This window comes from Odocoileus virginianus, chromosome 32 (assembly GCF_023699985.2).
Source record: "Odocoileus virginianus isolate 20LAN1187 ecotype Illinois chromosome 32, Ovbor_1.2, whole genome shotgun sequence".
NCBI lineage: Eukaryota > Metazoa > Chordata > Mammalia > Artiodactyla > Cervidae > Odocoileus > Odocoileus virginianus.
Genome location: NC_069705.1, coordinates 2,320,682 through 2,339,748, shown reverse-complemented (window position 1 = coordinate 2,339,748; position 19,067 = coordinate 2,320,682). Strand labels below are relative to the sequence as shown.

Below are 19,067 nucleotides of genomic sequence, written 5' to 3'. Positions count from 1 at the left end.
GATTCCCGCATTGCAGGCAGATTCTTCACTGTCTGAGCCACAGGGAAGCCTGCAGTTCTGAGTGATACCCCTCAGAAACCGGGAATCTGAAGCTCAGAAATGTGACTTTTGCCCAGGGCCACACAGTTAGAGAGCAGCCAGCTCTTTGTGACTTGGTCTCCAGAGTGTGGAGGGTGGGCTGGGAACCACAGGGGTCATTCAAAGCCTGTAGGGACCTTGGGAGTTATCACTACATCCTAGCAGCAAGCGAAAACCAAATAGGCTGAAAAGTCAGCCACTCTTCTTGGAGCTCGAAGGGAGAGGAGAACACAGGAGAAACCACTGCCCCCAGGGTCGGCGAGGCAGAGATGCAGGGCGTCCTGGAGGAGGGACTCGGGAGGGGGTGCTGTGGTGAGGACCATGGAGTCCTGGACTGGAGCGATGGGCCCTGGAGGCTCAGGGGGACAAGTAGAGAGTTAAGGCTCTGGGGGACCCAGGGTAGGGGGGCCCCACTATCCAGGAACCCTACCAGATCCTAACAGTGAGTGTCAGGGAAGAGGAATCCCTCCTGCTCTGGCGGGAAGGAAAGCAGCCACTAGACAGAACAGAGACCATGTGCTTAGCCAGGCTGTGCTCAGGAGAAACCAGGTCACCAGAGCCCAGCCTGCAGGGGATTACTGCAGGCTAACTGACCTGGAAGGGGACATACACTCCAGACTGCCCTGACCTTCCCCTAGGGAGAAGGGAAACTCCCCAATTCCAGCCACCCTGTCTCACATAAGGAGGGAGGAAATATTGAGAAACACTTGCCAAGTTCACAGCACAGAGGCACAGTCTCAGTGAGAGACTGAGACCTCATCAAAGGGGTCACCAAAGGAGCCACAGAAGGTTTCTCCATCCCCAGACCCACCACATCACTAACAGCCTATTGACAGCAGTTCCATCTACCCAAGACATCGTGTCTGGATATCAAGAAAAATTTCCAAGGCACACCAAAAGGTGAAAAACACAACTGGAAGAGACAGAGCAAACAGCAGAACCGCTATGGCAGAGATGTTAGAATTACCAGACCAAGAAATTTTTTTTTTTTTTTTTAATTTTTATTAGTTGGAGGCTAATTACTTTACATCATTACAGTAGTTTTTGTTATACATTGATATGAATTAGCCATGGATTTACATGTATTCCCCATCCCAGTCCCCCCTCCCACCTCCCTCTCCACCCAATCCCTCTGGGTCTTCCCAGTGCACCAGGCCCGAACACTTGTCTCATGTACCCAACCTGAGCTGGTTATCCATTTCACCCTAGATAATATACATGTTTCAATGCTGTTCTCCTGAAACATCCCACCCTCGCCTTCTCCCAGAGTCCACAAGTCTGTTCCATACATCTGAGTCTCTTTTTCTGTTTTGCATATAGGGTTATCGTTACCATCTTTCTAAAGTCCATATATATGTGTTAGTATACTGTATTGGTCTTTATCTTTCTGGCTTACTTCGCTCTGTATAATGGGCTCCAGTTTCATCCATCTCATTAGAACTGATTCAAATGAATTCTTTTTAATGGCTGAGTAATATTCCATGGTGTATATGTACCACAGCTTCCTCATCCATTCGTCTGCTGATGGGCATCTGGGTTGCTTCCATGTCCTGGCTATTATAAACAGTGCTGCGATGAACATTGGGGTGCATGTGGCTCTTTCAGATCTGGTTTCCTTGGTGTGTATGCCCAGAAGTGGGATTGCTGGGTCATATGGCAGTTCTATTTCCAGCTTTTTAAGAAATCTCCACACTGTTTTCCATAGTGGCTGTACTAATTTGCATTCCCACCAACAGTGTAAGAGGGTTCCCTTTTCACCACACCCTCTCCAGCATTTATTGCTTGTAGACTTTTGGATAGCAGCCATCCTGACTGGCGTATAATGGTACCTCATTGTGGTTTTGATTTGCATTTCTCTGATAATGAGTGATGTTGAGCATCTTTTCATGTGTTTGTTAGCCATCTGTATGTCTTCCTTGGAGAAATGTCTGTTGAGTTCTTTGGCCCATTTTTTGATTGGGTCATTTATTTTTCTGGAGTTGAGCTGGAGGAGTTGCTTGTATATTTTTGAGATTAATCCTTTGTCTGTTGCTTCATTTGCTATTATTTTCTCCCAATCTGAGGGCTGTCTTTTCACCTTGCTTATAGTTTCCTTTGTTGTGCAAAAGCTTTTAAGTTTCATTAGGTCCCATTTGTTTATTTTTGCTTTTATTTCTAAAATTCTGGGATGTGGGTCATAGAGGATCCTGCTGTGATTTATGTCGGAGAGTGTTTTGCCTATGTTCTCCTCTAGGAGTTTGATAGTTTCTGGTCTTACATTTAGATCTTTAATCCATTTTGAGTTTATTTTTGTGTATGGTGTTAGAAAGTGTTCTAGTTTCATTCTTTTACAGGTGGTTGACCAGTTTTCCCAGCACCACTTGTTAAAGAGGTTATCTTTTTTCCATTGTATATCCTTGCCTCCTTTGTCGAAGATAAGGTGACCATAGGTTCGTGGACTTATCTCTGGGCTTTTTATTCTGTTCCATTGATCTATATTTCTGTCTTTGTGCCAGTACCATACTGTCTTGATGACTGTGGCTTTGTAGTAGAGTCTGAAGTCAGGCAGATTGATTCCTCCAGTTCCATTCTTCTTTCTCAGGATTACTTTGGCTATTCGAGGTTTTTTGTATTTCCATACAAATTGTGAAATTATTTGTTCTAGTTCTGTGAAAAATACTGTTGGTAGTTTGATAGGGATTGCATTGAATCTATAGATTACTTTGGGTAGTATAGCCATTTTGACAATATTGATTCTTCCAATCCATGAACATGGTATATTTCTCCATCTGCTTGTGTCCTCTTTGATTTCTTTCATCAGTGTTTTATAGTTTTCTATGTATACAGACCAGGAAATTTAAAACAACTATGATTCATATGCTTGAGGTATCTAATTGACAAAATAGGCATCCATTAGATGGACAGGTGGAGAAGGAAATGGCGACCCACTCCAGTGTTCTTGCCTGGAGAATCCCAGGGACGGCAGAGCCTGGTGGGGTCGCACAGAGTCGGACACAACTGAAGGGACTTAGCAGCAGCAGCAGCAGATGGACAGGTAAGCAGAGAGATGAGAATCCTAATAAAGAACCAAAAAGAAATACTGGAGATCAAAAACACTGTAATAGAAGTGAAGAATGCAGGGGGGCTTTCCTGGTGGCTTAGTTGTTTAGAATCCAGCTGCCAACGCAAGAGACATGGGTTTGATCCCTGGTCCAGGAAGATTTCACATGCCATGAAGCAGCTGCGCCTGTTTGCCATAACTTCTGAGCCTGTGTTCTAGCGCCTGAGAACTGCAACTGCTGAGCCCGTGCTCTAGAGCCTGCGCTCCCGAAAAGAGAAGCCAGCACAGCAGGAAGCTCGTGCGTCGCAGCTGGAGAGGAGCCCTGCTGGCCACAGCTAGAGCCAAGCCTTCATACAACAAGGACCAGCACGGCCAAAAACAGATAGATAAGTAAATAAAGTTATCTGTAAAAAATGATGACCCCTCTGATGGGCTTATTAGCAGACGGGACACAGCTAAGGAAAGAATCTCTTAGCTTGAGGGTATGTCCATATAATCTCAAAAAGCAAAGAGAACAAAGACTGAAGACATACAGTACAGAATATTGAAGGACACCGGGGACTACAAAAGGCATTGCATAATGAGAAGATCAGAAGGAGAGGAACACATGAAATAACTGACTGAGTCACAGCAGTGACGGGATTTCTGTAAGCTGATGTCAGACATCAAACTACAGATCCAGGAAGCTCAGTGAACACCAAGCAGGACAGATACTCAAAAAGTGCACATTGGCCTATCAGATTTAAACTTCAAAAAATCAAAGATACAGAGGTGTCTATAGATAGAGAGGAGCACAGATAAAAATTATATTTGACTTCCCCTCGACCCTGCAATCAAGAGAGTGGAGTGAAATAGTTTAAGTGTGAAGGGGAAATCCCACGAACTCAGACTTGTGCACCCTGTGAAGTTCTTTAAAAGTGAAATGAAGTCTTCGAGAGAAATAAAGACCTTCAGAAGGGGGAAAAAAAGGCAGGTGACAGAAACAGGAACAAAGAACAAGGACAGCAGACAGAAAGCACTGACAGGCGTGTGGAGACTAATCCAGCTGCACCAGCAAGCAGTTTGAATTTCAGTGATCCAGATGCACCAATTAAAGGACAAGAGATTATCAGAATGGATCAAAAAACACAACTCAACTCGCTATTGTCTACCAGAAGCCCACATGAAATGTAAAAACACTTAGGTTAAAAGTAAATGGGATGAAAAAAACTAAATGGAAGAAGGAAAGTATAGCATGCTAACACTAAAGGAAAGCAGGAGTAACTGTGTTGATTTCAGACAGAGGAGATGTGGACAGATCCAGCAGCAGAAATCATGAAGGACGTATATGAGCGAAACAGACCATCAATCAACTGCATGTGAATCAGTAACAAAAGATAACTGGAAAATCCCCAAATAGAGGGAGATTAAACCACATACTTCTAAATAACATGAAACAAAGAAGAAATGCCAAGAGAAATATTAAAATATGTTAAACTAAATGAAATTGAAAAACACATCAAAATTTGTGGGAAGCAGCAAAAACAATGCTTAGAAGAAAGCTTATAGCATTGAATTCATATACTAGGAAAGAAGAAAGATGTAAAATCAATAATCTAAGTTTCCAGCCTAGGAAATGAAGAACAAATTATTAATTAATCCAAAGTAAACAGAAGTAAAAAAATAATAATTAGAGCTAAATAAATGAAATTAAAATCAGGAAATGAATGGAAAAAAATCAATGAAACTAAAAGCTGGATCTTTGAAAATATTAATGATATTTATAGGCTTCTAGCCAGGCTAACTAAGGGAAAAGGAGAACACAAATTGCTGATAGCAGAAATGGAAAAGTAGACATCACTATAGATCTTACAGACAATTAAAAAAAAGTTAATAATACTATAAAAGCAATACTATGAATAATTTTATGTTTGCCAATTTGATAAGCTAGATAAAATGGACCAATTCTTGAAAGACAGAACCTGCCCAAACTCACACAAGAAGAAATAGACTATCTGATAGGCTTGTATCTATTAAGAAAATTAAGTCAATAATTAACAATCTTTCAAATCAGAAAGCACCAGGCCCAGATGGGTTTACTGGTGAATTCTACCAAGCTTCTAAGAAAGAAATTATACTTGTCTACAATTTCTTTAAGAGGACAGAAGCAAAAGGAATACTTCCTCACTCATTCTGTTAGGCCAGCATTAACCTAATACCACAACCAGACAAAGTCCTTATGAGAAAACTGCAGACCAACATTTCTCATGAAAGTGAAAATGAAAGTGAAGTCGCTCAGTCATGTCCGACTCTTTGCAGCCCCGTGGACTGTAGACGACCATGCCCCTCTGTCCATGGGATTTTCCAGGCAAGAGTACTGGAGTGTGTTGCCATTTCCTTCTCCAGAGAATCTTCCCAACCCAGGGATTGAACCCGGGTCTCCCGCATTGCAGGCAGTCTCTTTACCTTTTGAGCCACCAGGGTCTCCTAAGGATATGCTAGTATCTTAGGGCAGCATAGGATACGCTAATGATGGATACATGTCAATTTGTCTAATCCATAGAACATGTAACACCAGGAGTGAACCCTAATGTAAACTATGGACTTCGAATGATTCTGATGTGTCACTGTGGGTTCCTCAGTTGTAACTGATGTTCCATTCTGGTGGGGATGTTGTTGATGGGGAGACTTAAAGTCTTAAAGTCTTAATTTTAAAAAAAAGCTGTGGAACCCTGCCCCCCCAAAAAAGACAGTGTGTGCTCATCAAGCGCCTGAGTGCCAGTCATGGGTCTTGGGGAGGGGTGAGCACTGGAGTGAATCCTAAACTCACATCCCAGTTCTGCTTCCTGCTAGTAACATGATTTTAGCATCAGTTTTCTCATTGGTAAAATAGGAGACCAGTGCCTACTTGGCAGGGTTGGCCTGAGAAAGATAAATGGTTTATGGTTCCTTTGCGGGGAGGCTGACCTGGTTGCCCCACACTGGTAGTTGATGTTAGTAGCTGTGCTGGCAGTGATGATGGAAAGAAATAGAGAATGAAAGGAAGGAAAGAAGAACTTGGTCTTTGTGTCCACTTCTTGTGATTTCTCAGTATTTTAAAAATAGCAGATCTCACTGCCATGAAGATGGCTACTAAAAAAGTGACAAATGTGGGTGAGGACGTGAGAAATTGGAACCCTTGTGCAGTGTTGGTGGAAATGTAAAATGGTGCGACCACTGTGGAAAACAGTCTGAAGGTTCCTCAAAAAATGGAGCAATTCCACCTCTGGGTATATACCCAAAAGGGTGGAAAACAGGGCCTCAGAGACATTTACACACCCATGTTCATAGCAGCAACTGTTCACAATTGCCAAGAGATAAAGGCAGCCCAAGTGTCCATCAACAGATGAATGGATAAACAAGATATGATGTGTGCACACACACACAATGGGATACTCTTCTTAAAAAGGAAGGGAGTTGTCATATGCTACACCACCGATGAATCTTGAAGGCACTCTAATAAGTGAAATAAGGTAGTCGTGAAAAGACAAATACCGTATGCTTGCATTTATGTGAGAAACCTAGTAGAGTCAGTCAAATTCATGGAGCCAGAGTAAAAAGGTGGTTACTGGGGGAGGGGGAAAGGCAAAGAGGATTCTTGTTTAATGGGTACAGTGGTTCAGACTTCCGCGGTTGACATTTTCTGGAGGCCCATTCAGCAGCAGCGTGGCTGTCCGCGGCGCTCCTGACCTGCACAGCGGTGGTTGTCGCCCCGTCGCTAACATGTCCCGCTCCTTGCCCTCATGGACTGCAGTGCGCCAGGTCCCCCTGTCCTTCCCCATTTCCCCGAGTTTGCTCAGATGCCTGTCCACTGAATCAGTGATGCTATCCAACCACCTCATCCTCTGCCACTCCCTTCTCCTTTTGCCTTCAATCTTTCCCAGCATCAGCGTCTTTCCCAGTGACACTTAAAAATAGTCAACGGTAAATTTTTTTTTCTTTTAGCCATAACCAAAAAAATGGCTAAATCGTTATTATCACTTATAGATTACATAGGCAAATCACAAATGCGGCAAGATGGGCTGTTCTCAAGACTGCGAAGTCATTGAATGTTGTGTACAGCATCATCTGTATGTGTGGACATTTGTACAATTTACTTGTATGTTTTGTTTTTTCCTAGTAATGCCATCGGGCCCCTGGTGGCTCTGTGGCTCATTTATGAACAAGGTGCAGTCCTGCAAGAAGCGGCGACTCCCGTCTGGCTGCTGTTTTATGGAGGGGTTGGAATTTGTACAGGCCTCTGGGTGTGGGGGAGACGAGTGATCCAGACCATGGGGAAGGACCTCACCCCCATCACGCCTTCCAGGTGAGCCGGGGGTCAGCCTCAGAGCGGGGTGTCGAAGTCCCCCTGCACAGCCTGTTCTGGGGGAGAGGGGACGGTCCCCAGAGCAGGGCGTCTCCAAGCACCGTCTCCCCCATCACCCTCATGCTCTGCTCGGCCCCCATCCGCGGTGGCACTGAGATGGGGGAGAGGGATGAGAACGGAGGCAGATGCAGACGGAAGAGAAGACGCACGATTCCACCTGCAGCCCCTGTTCCCATCCCACTGGGGGTCCTCCCGTCCTGAGGTCCAGAGAATGAGTGGTAAAGGCCGGGCGGGGACTGCCTGTCCCAACACTCTCTGCTCACAGGCTCCACCTGCTGGCGGGAGGCCACTGTCACCTGCTGCCCTCAGGGTTGATTGCCTACATCCTTCCTGGGCTGCCTGGGCTCAGGGCATGGGGTGGGGGTGTGCCCTGCCCTGGAGTGGGGTCTGGAGTCTCCCACCTGGCTTTCTGTGGTCCTCCTTTGGAGATATTTAGAGATATTAGGGGTCAAATAAATCCACAAGAGAATTTTCCAAGTAAAACTAAAATTCAGAACTACATACTTTAAGGGCTTCCCTCAAGGCTCAATCGGTTAAGAAACTGCCCACAATGCCAGAGACCTGGGTTTGATCACTGGGCCGGGAAGACCCCCTGGAGAAGGGAATGGCAACCCACTCCAGTATTGTTGCCTGGAGAATCCCATGGACGGAGGAGCCTGGTGAGCTACAGTCCATGGGGTCGCAAAGAGTCAGACAGGACTTAGCGACTCAACCACCACCACCACCTATTGTAAAAGGTCTTTTCCCCTTGAAATTCATTTTAACAAAAGATTCTAGCATTGATTTGAAGAAAAACTAGTAATCTGAGCAAAAAGTCAGTCCTTTATGATAATAAGCACACATTTTTGAAATAAGAGTGTGGTTCTTCCCTGCGTCCATTTAGAAACGACGTGTGTACAGTTTTCCTTGCGGCAGGTATTCCTGGCCCAGCCCCTTCAGGTGAGGTTTCTGAAAACCCATCAGGGAGACAGGACTCGCGCCTTCGGGCTGAGTGCGGCCTGGCAGCGAGTGCCATGTGATGCTGCCGCGATGTCCGGGTTCTGGTGCCGTGTGGCCTAGTCCACCAGGAGGTCCTGGGGAGCCCCTGGCGGTGCCCTCATGGCCTCCTGTCTCCCCCCCACAGCGGCTTCACCATCGAGCTGGCCTCGGCCTTCACCGTGGTCATCGCCTCCAACATCGGACTGCCAGTCAGCACCACGCACTGCAAGGTAGGTGGGCTGGCCCGGTGGCCAGGGCGAGACGGTGGGGGGTAGTCGGGGCGGCTTTGGGCGTGCACTCAGGGATGGCAGAGTCAGCTGGGGTCTCCCGGGGGCATCTTCTCAGCAGCCCCTCTGGGCTCTCCCCGCCCTCCTCCCCCGTGTCCTGGTTCTCTCACCGGGGGTTTTGCATTGAGGTCCTGCGTCCATGAACCATGTTCGTAGGCCCGGGTCGGGTGGGGAGGGGCGCATCACTCAGTCCCGCCGCCCCCCCTCTGAAGGGGTCCGAGGGCGGACAGGAGACAGACATAGGCACAAATCGCTCATGTGAGCGTAAGACACAGCTGTTTCAGTTCTCTTCTCTTCTGTATGGTGGTCAGAGCGACCCTATTGCCTTTGAGTCAATTGCAGAAGATATTAACCGCTGTTAATGTCAGGCTCTAGAGCTCAGGGTGAGAGGGGATTTCTTGTCTAGTGCTGAGATGTTGGAGCTGTGAGGAGCCTTAAAGATGAAGAAAGAGGAAACAGGCTCTGGGAGTTGTCCAAGGGAGCCCCAGGGTGGGCCAGGCTGGAACCCAAGTCTGCTAACCCAGGGTTGCCAAATACCTGGGGGAATTCTGAAATCTGCCCAGGGGCCTCCTGTATACAAACACAGCCACTAACTTCAGCAAAACACAGGCCTTTGTGGATTTTCCTAGGTTCAGTGACTCCTGTCATTCAAGAAAAACTCACCTGTTCTGCTCGGTGTGAGGTGCTCTCCTGGGCACCGAGGGACCACGGTGACTGTGACAGACACGGCCTCCCCGCACCCAGTCTCAGAATTCCCACCCGTGTGTCTGCTGAGTGTGAAAGGCTCACAAAAAGAGTGAAATAATGCCGTTTGTAGCAACATGGATGGACCCAGAGGTTATCATATTGAGTTAAGTCAGACAGAGAAAGACAACTATCATATGATATCACTTAGTAAGGCATTGAGTCTAATTAACAATGATACAGATGAACTTATTTAGAAGACAAAAACAGACTCACAGACATAGAAAACAAGCTTATGGTTACCAAAGGGGTAAGGGAAAAGGACCGATAAATAAAGAGTTTGGGATTAACAGATACACAATACTATATATAAAACAGGTAAACTCCAGGGGCCTACTGCACAGGGAACTATGCTTAATATGTTATAATAACCTATAGCGGATGAGAACCTGTATATATATATATACACATAAAATATATATATATATATAACTGAATCACTTTACACCTGAAACTAACATAACATTGTAAATCAACTATAATTAAAATAACTACAAATAGGATCACTAGCCTCTAGGTTTCAGCTATCTAACCTAGAAAATGAAAAGACTTAGATGACTTGTAATACAGATGCTGTCTGTTTCCCCTACTTCTCAGTAATTCTGTTGCTGTTAGTGCTTGATGATGGACTTAATCTGGAAACATACTCAAAAAGTTGAAATGACAGCCAAGAATACCACCTTATATCAACAAAAGACCTCATCAATGGTGAAGCCATGGGACTCTGGACCCTTTGTGATCCAAATAACATAGCAACTAAAAATACAAGGCAAAAGCTGTTAGAACTCAGAAATTACTATGTCTAAGTCTGTGATAAATGAAGAAGATAGAAGTACTTAGGAATGTAAAAGATTTGAATAGATTTATAGTAGTATAATTGGGCTTCCCTGGTAATTCAGATGGTAAAGAATCTGCCTGCAATGCAGGAGACTTGGGTTCAATCCCTGAGTCAGGAAGACCCCCTGGAGAAGGGAATGGCTACCCACTTCAGTGTTCTTACCTGGAGAATCCCCATGGACAGAGGAGCCTGACAGGATACAGTCCATACTGAAGCTGCTTAGCATGTATACTTAGCAAGCACACATGACAAATAAATATGAAACAAAAAGTGGGGAGGGGGAGTGGAAAACCTGATCAGAACAGTAGGAAGAAATTAAGGAAGTTCTCCAAAAACAATTCTCACCTGAAAAGACAAAAGGAGGAAAATGCTGCTTGACTCCAGATCTCGATGGAGTCGCTGGTTAATCTTTTCTACCTCAAAAGAGAGCATTCTCATATTAAATGAACTTGCCATAATATAGGAGAAAATAAAACAAGAAGCCCTCCAGTTTGTTCTATGAAACATATACTGAATAACCTAATACTGAAACCTGATTGAAAACATCACAAACAGTGAAAGCTGTATTTCCAGATGTATGTTGATTAAAAAAAAAAAAGAAAAAAAACCTTTAAGTAAGATGCTAATAAATGACATCAACACTATTATGAAAGAACATTTCAACAGGACCACACTGATCTTCTGGGTTGTCAGAAAGTTGGCTCTGACCAGGACAGGTCTTATCTGCTGCTGATACCTATACGGGGCAGGCCCCTCACAGAGCTTGAGAAATGGGTGTTTACAGATGTCTTCAATATAATATGGTTCATCGATCCATTAGAAAACAATGTATGGTTGTCTGCTGAGATCCATTCCAAAAAGACATTTAATAAAATTCAGCATGGATTTCTAAGACATTCCTGGATCCAGTAAAAATGACTGGGTTTGCGATAAAAAAACACAAAAATTTAGAACTTTTGCCTGTCAGCAATAGCCAGTAAGAAAATGAGATAAAAACAAAGAACTCCTCCATAGTTGCAACAAAAATAAAAGTTACTTCAGAAAAATCCTAATAAAGTGAGAGATGTACATGGAAAAAACACAAAGCTTTGCTTACAGGTCAAAGAAAACCTGAGTATGAGACATACTGTGTCGTTGGGTGAGAAACCAGGTTTTATAAAGATGTCAGTTCTCAAACACGCCAACCAATTCTTACAACTTTACAAACTAAGGCTGTAGTTAATTTTGTGGATTAAATTAGCAGGAATATAAAATAATCTACAGAGAAAAACAATGATGAGGGAACAGCCTGGCCAGATAGGAAGTGTGTTACGAGGAAACAGGAGGCAAGAGGGTGGGGAGAGAGGGCTGGTGGGCAGACTCTCAGGTTGGGATGACAAAAAAGTTCTGCAGATGCGTGGTGATGATGGTTGGCATTAAATTGTACACTTAAAAATTATTAGCATGACAGATTTTTGTGTTGTATATTTTACAATAATAAAAAATTAGATGAGTGAGTGAGTGAAGTCGCTCAGTTGTGTCCAACTCTTTGCGACCCCATGGACTGTAGCCCACCAGGCTCCTCCGTCTATGGGATTCTCTAGGCAAGAATACTGGAGTGGGTTGCCATTGCCTTCTCCATGGGATCTTCCCGACCCAGGGATTGAACCCAGGTCTTCCGCATTGCAGGCAGACGCTTTACTGTCTGAGCCACCAGATGCTTGTATAAAAAAGTAGATAGGCCAGAGATCGAATGTAGTATGTATGAGCATGTAGTTTGAGGAAGGAAAACTTTGACCAGTAAGTGATGTTGGATAACTGGCTTTCCCCCTAGAGAAGCAAATTTAGACCCACGGTTGTCAAAGTATGTGCTATTATCTAATGGCTTAAATATTTTTAAATTACTTTAAAATTTAAAATAAAATAGAATTTTTTAAAATTTAAAATAAATGAGAGTTATGGGCTTCCCTGGCGGCTCAGTGGTAGAGTCCACCTGCCAGTGCAGGAGACGTGGGTTTGATCCCTGATCCAGGAAGATCTCACCTTCTACAGGGTAACTAAGCCCATGCACCCCAACTACTGAGCCTGTGCTCTAGAGCCGGGAGCCTCAACTACTGAGCCCACGGGCCGCAACTAGTGAAGCCCACGGGTCCTAGAGTCCATGCTTCGCCAGCAAGAGGAGTGACCACAGTGAGAAGCTTATGCATCACAACTAGAGAGTAGGCCCCACTCGCTGCAACTAGAGAAGAGCCCGCACAGCAACACAGACCCAGCACGGCCAAAGATAAGTATTTTTAAATAAAGGAATGAGAGGTAAATACCAAATATTCAAGCCAAAGATCAATCACAGAGGAAAGGTATAGCATATTTTAGTGTATGACATTAGAAATTTAAAAGGGAAAGCAAAAATACTGACTTGAGAAAATATTTGCATTAAATATCAGTTAATATTTATTTAAACAGCACATAAACAAAGAAGACCTTAAATGGCCTGGGTAGCCGCGATGTGGTCTCTCAGGGCCAGACATCCTGGAGTGAGAAGTCAAGTGGGCCTTGGGAAGCACGGCTGCCACTGAGGCTAGTGGGGGTGACGGAATTCCAGCAGAGCTGCTCCACATCCTGAAAGATGACGCTGTTCAAGTGCTACACTGAACATGTCAGCAAATTTGGGAAACCCAGCAGTGGCCACGGGACTGGAGAAGGTCAGTCCTCATCCCAGGTCCCAAGAAAGGCAGCCCTAAAGGATGTCCAGACCGCCGGACGGTTGCACTCCTCTCTATGCTAGTAAGGTGTGCTCAAAATCCTCCAAGCCAGGCTTCAGCATTACGTGAACTGGGCACTTCCAGATGTTTAGCTGGGTTTAGAATAGGCAGAGGAACCAGAGATCAAATTGCCAACATTCGCTGGATCATGGAGAGAACATTCCAGAAAAACATCTACCTCTGTCTCATGGACTACACTAAAGCCTTTGACTGTGTGGATTAAAACAAACTGGGAAAACACTTGGAGACATGGGAATACCAGACCATCTCACCTGTCTCCTGAGAAACCTGTATGCGAGTCAAGAAGCAACAGTTAGAACCCTGTGTGGAACAACTGACTGGTTCAGGATTGAGAAAGGCTGTTTATTGTCACCCTGTTTATTTAACTTATACACAGAGCACATCATGTGAAATTCCTGGCTGGATGAGTTACAAGCTGGAATCAAGATTGTCAGGAGAAATGTCAACAACCTCAGACATGCAGATGATGCCACTCTAATGGCAGACAGTGAAGAACCAAAGAGGCTCTTTAGGGTAAAGGAGGAGAGTGAAAAACCCGGCTTAAAACTCAATATTAAAAAAACTAAGATCATGACATCTAGTCCCATCACTTCATTGCAAATAGATGGGGAAACAATGGAAACAGTAAGAGACTTTATTTTGGGGGGCTCCAAAATCACTGTGGATGGTGACTGCAGCCATGAAATTAGAAGACCATTGCTTCTTGGTAGGAAAGCTATGACAAACCTAGACAGTGTGTTAAAAAGCAAAGACATTACTTTGCTGACAAAGGTCCATATAGTCAAGCTATGGTCTTTCTAGTAGTCATGTATGGATGTGAGAGCTGGACAATGAAGAAGGCAGAGCACTGAAGAATTAATGCTTTCAAACTGTGGTGCTGGAGAAGACTCTGGAGAGTCCCTCAGACTGCACGGAAGTAAAACCAGTCAGTCTTAAAGGAAGTCAATCCTCAATACTCTTTGGAAGGACTGATGCTGATTCTGAAGCTTCTGTACTCTGGCCACCTGTTGTGAAGAGCTGACTCACTGTAAAAACCCTGATGCTGGGAAAGATTGAGGCAGAAGAAGGGGACAAAAGAGGATGAGATGGGTGGATGGCATCACCCATGCAGTGGACATGCACCTGGGCAAACTCTGGGAAATGGTGAGGGACAGTGAAGCCTGGCATGCTGCAGTCCCTGGGGTTCTTGAAGAGTCGGACACAGTGACTGAGCAATAACAAAATAAGAGACATATTCAGATTCCAATATGTAAAAAGGTAAAATACAGGAAGAGACTTTATGTTCCCAGGTGTTATTTCAACTGTTTAATATAATTTATGTAAAATACTGTAGTTTTAGGTGTACAACATAGTAATTCAATTTCTATAGATGATACCCCATACAAAGTTATTATAAAATATTGATTATATCCCCTGTGCTGTATATTACATCCTTGTAACTCATTTTATACCTAGTGGTTTGTACCTTTTAGCCCCTTTCGCCTGTCTTCCTCCCTGCTCGTTACCACTAATTTGTTCTCTGATTCTGTGAGTCTTTTATTATACTTACCTTGTTAGGTTCCATGTGTAAGTAAAAACATACAAAATTTGGGCCTCTTCTTTCACAAAGCATAATACCTCCAGGTTCATCTGTCTTGTTGCAAATGGCAGCATTTCATTCTTTTTTATGGCCGAGTGGTATTCCTGTGTGTGTATACCACTCTTCTTTATCCGTTTATGTATTGATAGACACTTAGGTTGCTTCCATATCTTTGTTACCGTATGTAAATAATGTTGGGGCGCACATATGTTTTCAAATGAGTGTCTTCATTTTCTTTCGATAAATACCCGTGAGTTGGAATTGCCGGATCGGGTAGTACTGTGTATTTCCATTTTTTGTGGGACCTCCACACTGTTTTCCACAGCGGCCGCACCAGTTTACACCTCCTCCGGCAGCGTACTGGACTTCCCTTTTCTCCACACCCTTGCCAGGATTTGTTATCTGTGGTCTTTTTGATGATAGCCATTCTAACAGGTGATGTCCCATTGTGGTTTTGATTTGTGTTTCCTGGATGATGAGTGATGTTGAGCAGCTTTTCATGTGCCTGCTGGCCATCAGTATCCTTTTTGAGAAAAATGCCTATTTAGGTCTTCTGTCCATATTTTAATCAGGTTGCTTCTTTTTTATGTTGGGTTGTATGAACTGTGGCCCTCTTCTCCTCCTGCCCTCAATGTTTCCCCGCCATCAGGGTCTTTTCCAGTATTAATCCTGACATTGTTTCTAATAGGGAAAAATTGGAGGCAAATTGGAAATGTTTAAATAAATTAAGGTACATCCACCTAAAGGGTGTACCACTTTTTATGATGGTCATGAAGGTGTGAGCACTATGAGAAAATGTTTGTTTTCTTAAAGAAAGGAAACAGTAGTGTCCCCTGTTTACAAATATAGGTATGTTTATTAAAAATAATATAAAGGAATACACAAATGTGAAAATAGTGATGTTTTGGGATAACTCACTAACAGTGGCCCGTCTGATAATGTTGGCCACTTGATGTGAAGACTCACTGGAGAAGACCCCGATGCTGGGAAATATTGACAGCAAAAGGAGGAGAGGGTGGCAGAGGATGAGATGGTTAGATAGCATCACTGACTCAGTGGACATGTATCTGAGCAAACTCCAAGAGATAGTGAAGGACGGGGAAGCCTGGCGCGCTGCAGTCCATGGGGTTGCAGAGAGTCAGACACAATTTAGCTACTGAACAACAATTAATAGTGGGTAATTGTCCACTCCTCCTATTACATAAACTTGCAGTAATATATTTTCTGCTTTTAAGAAAAGTGTTTTAAGAAAGAGAGTGTGGATAACCTTAAAATTTGAGTATGTTCTCTTATGTGTGAGGTAATCCAGCCTAGCTGAAGAGGGACTGTATCAAGGAGAGTCTCATCTCAGAAGCCACTGGTGGTAGACTTGCTGTATTTGAGGACCAGTGGGACCTCGCTAGTCTTTGTGCTGCAGCAAATGTGCGGCAGCAAAGTCTCGATTGTCTCCTGTGTGCTAGAAACTGGTTTTAGACAAAGGATTTACATAGAACGGTCATCTAATGCTTCTTAGATGGGTTGTTAGTTGCTACCTGGAGGTGGTATAGAATTGCTAATCACAGCTTGGGTTGACACAATGTCAGATTAACTTCCTTAAATATGCTGCTGGTTTTGCTGTTCCAGTTTGCTTCCATAAACAAGTGAAGTATTGGATATTATTGTTTCTGCTGACCTCAGAATACACCCCAGTTGCTCTTTGAAGCTCACTGGCCCCTGAAGCTCACTGGCCCCTACTAACTCTGAAATAATTCTGGTCAGTGGAGACAAAACCTGTTTCATGGAGATGTTCAGAGGCCCCTCCCAGGGGCCAAGGGCACCTTGTGTCTCTGAGCTTCATCAGAGCTTGATTGAGGTGTGAGATATTAGGCTTTATACTTTCTCATGATTTCCATTTTTAGATACTTAAAGTTGTGTGTTTTTTCCTTTGTAAATTTCATAAAATGAACTGCGAGTGTACACAGAAATATTGAATCCATGTTAACATATTGATTTTCAAGTATCTCTCTTATTTGTGAAACATGATTGACATTTTAAAACCAATAATATTTATGTCCCATTTGATTAATTTTTTATCAGTAAAGTACAAGGACTGCAAACTAGTTGGAGAAAATGTTTAAAATCAAGAGCCCTCAGTTCTCATCCTCACCCTGCCATGACTTAAAAATCTTCTCCTACCCCCTACGCCCTCTGGAAGTGTTTTATCTTCCACAAACTGAGCCACATGGATTAGACCTTTGCAAAGATCTCCAGCTCCAACATTTTATGATGTTTTTATTCTAGGAGGAGGGTACGTTACTGCCATTTCAAAGGTTCACCACGGTAATCAACAGTCTCCTGCCTGGGGAGTATTTAAAATAAGGGCCGTCACAGCTGATTGCTAAAGTGCAGGGAGAAGAGAAAACATTTGCTTGGCTAAGCTTCCATTCAAATAGAGCAGAATACATGCGGAAAAGTGCTTCAGAACTCTTTTCTGGACAGAGTAATCCTAAAATAATTATAGCTAAAATCTAGTAAGTGTTTTTAAAAGCTTTTTATCAGATTTAGGGGACAGAACTGGTCGTCTTACACTGTTGGCTGAATGCAGATTGCGTCTCGCCTGGGTTTGCTCTGAAATGCTGGTGCTCCTTCCTCCAGGTCGGCTCGGTGGTGGCGGTGGGCTGGATCCGCTCGCGGAAGGCTGTGGACTGGCGCCTCTTCCGCAACATCTTCGTGGCCTGGTTCGTGACGGTGCCCGTGGCCGGGCTGTTCAGTGCTGCTATCATGGCGCTCCTCATGTACGGGATCCTTCCATTCGTGTGATCGCTCCTTGGCGGCCGGCAAATGAGGGACGGTCCAGGGTGTGTGCGTGGGTGCTGTGGGCTCACACCCGCACGCACACGCTGTGCCCACGCGCGGGCTGCCCGCCGGCCAGCGCCTCCACGCCCCTCTCAGATGTTCCAGACCACACTGTCCACCTAGGTGTAGCGTCATCATCCAGAGCTAACTTAACTACTGTACATAATACTGTGCATTCAACTGGTATTGTGGCGACATAACATGGTGCGGTTACTTATATATTAAATATATATTGTATACATAGAATAATAGCTAGTATTATTTCAGACATGCTCGAGATGGGAGTGGAGCTACCTGCCTAGATTTCAATATTCAACAAATCTTTGTACATACCGATTTCAGCAGCAGATTTTAAGAACCTTTTAAAAGGAAAATGTAGATTGGAAGACGGTGTTTTTTTCCCCGTTTAATATACTGTAATGTAAGTGAGATGCAGGATGAAGGAGGCCCATTTGGGAAGGTGTACGTGTGTCCGTGTGCTGTTGACTCATACTGGAACAGGAGTTCACAAGTGCTTTCACTGAAGAATTTGTTCATATACTGTGTATTGATTATGTAATATATCATGAATTGCTTCTGTAAATACTTAAAACTGTAATTTTTTAATGGTGTGCTTCCCTTATACTTTTTTGATCAGAGAATTTTGGAAAGTACCAAAGAAGCAGCGGAATAGTTTGCCAGTATTATATTTTCATACTGTTTGTGTCCCCCCTCCCTTCTCACTAATCCCAACATCAACCCTGGGATGTGGCGCGACCACCACCTGGAGCAGGGTGTATGCTGAGACACCAGCCCCCGCCACGGGCACGCCCCTCTTCCAGTCCCCCCAACACACCCCCCACTGCTGCCCGTGCCAGATCCTGGCCCCTCGATGCTGTCAGCATAGAGGTTGTACGGACGTGATTGAGCACTACATGTCAAGTCCAGTTTAAACTCCTGCCCCCCCCCCTCCCCTGCAGCCTGAAGAATGGGACTCTGACCTCAATCATGAGGCAAGTGCTTTGGCCTTCTAGAAATTCGGGAGTGGGGAGGGTTGACCTGTTAAGACAATACACTGGACTTGAGGACTTCTTTGAGGCCTTCATGGAGCGGAGCATCCTGGTTGCTCTGCTGTGGTCCCCACTGGAGTCTTCTCTTTTTTTGATAGCGGGAGGAAGTACGACTAATGCAAGAGCCTGAAAACTGTGGAAATGCTGCTAAAACTTTTATATTGACAAACACTTTCTCGGTACTTCATTGTGATTTTTCATTAATCAACCATATTAAATTTATAATAAAAAATGCCCCTCAAAAGTTTGCCTCTGAAGTCTTTTTCTACAAACCTATATTTTTTCTTACTGCATTTCCACAAAAATAAAAGCTATAATTCGTTTGCTTCTGTTTTTCAAATACCTTTTCTTCCCCTCTTATTTTACTACTGTTACCTGTTTGTGCCCAAAATACACAAGAGGAAAGGACGGCCCCCAACCCAGCCATGCATTCACACACAGTGAGCCTTCAGTGATGAACTGCCTGCCAAGAGAGCTGGTCCCCGATGGGACC

At 44.1% G+C, this 19,067-nt stretch overlaps 1 protein-coding gene across 5 annotated transcripts in view; it reads left to right on the top strand.

Annotated features, from left to right (window-relative positions):
* The window catches only part of SLC20A2 (solute carrier family 20 member 2), a 109,193-nt gene extending 90,375 nt beyond the window's left edge, over positions 1–18,818 (top strand). For all 5 annotated transcript variants that reach the window (XM_070459755.1, XM_070459754.1, XM_020888331.2 and 2 more), the window contains 3 exons: positions 7,257–7,442; positions 8,626–8,710; positions 17,325–18,818. In XM_070459755.1, the coding sequence (XP_070315856.1) occupies positions 7,257–7,442; positions 8,626–8,710; positions 17,325–17,489 (436 nt within the window). In that variant the 3' untranslated portion in view covers positions 17,490–18,818. The remainder of the gene's footprint in view (positions 1–7,256; positions 7,443–8,625; positions 8,711–17,324) is intronic.
* The last annotated feature ends 249 nt before the right edge of the window (positions 18,819–19,067 follow it).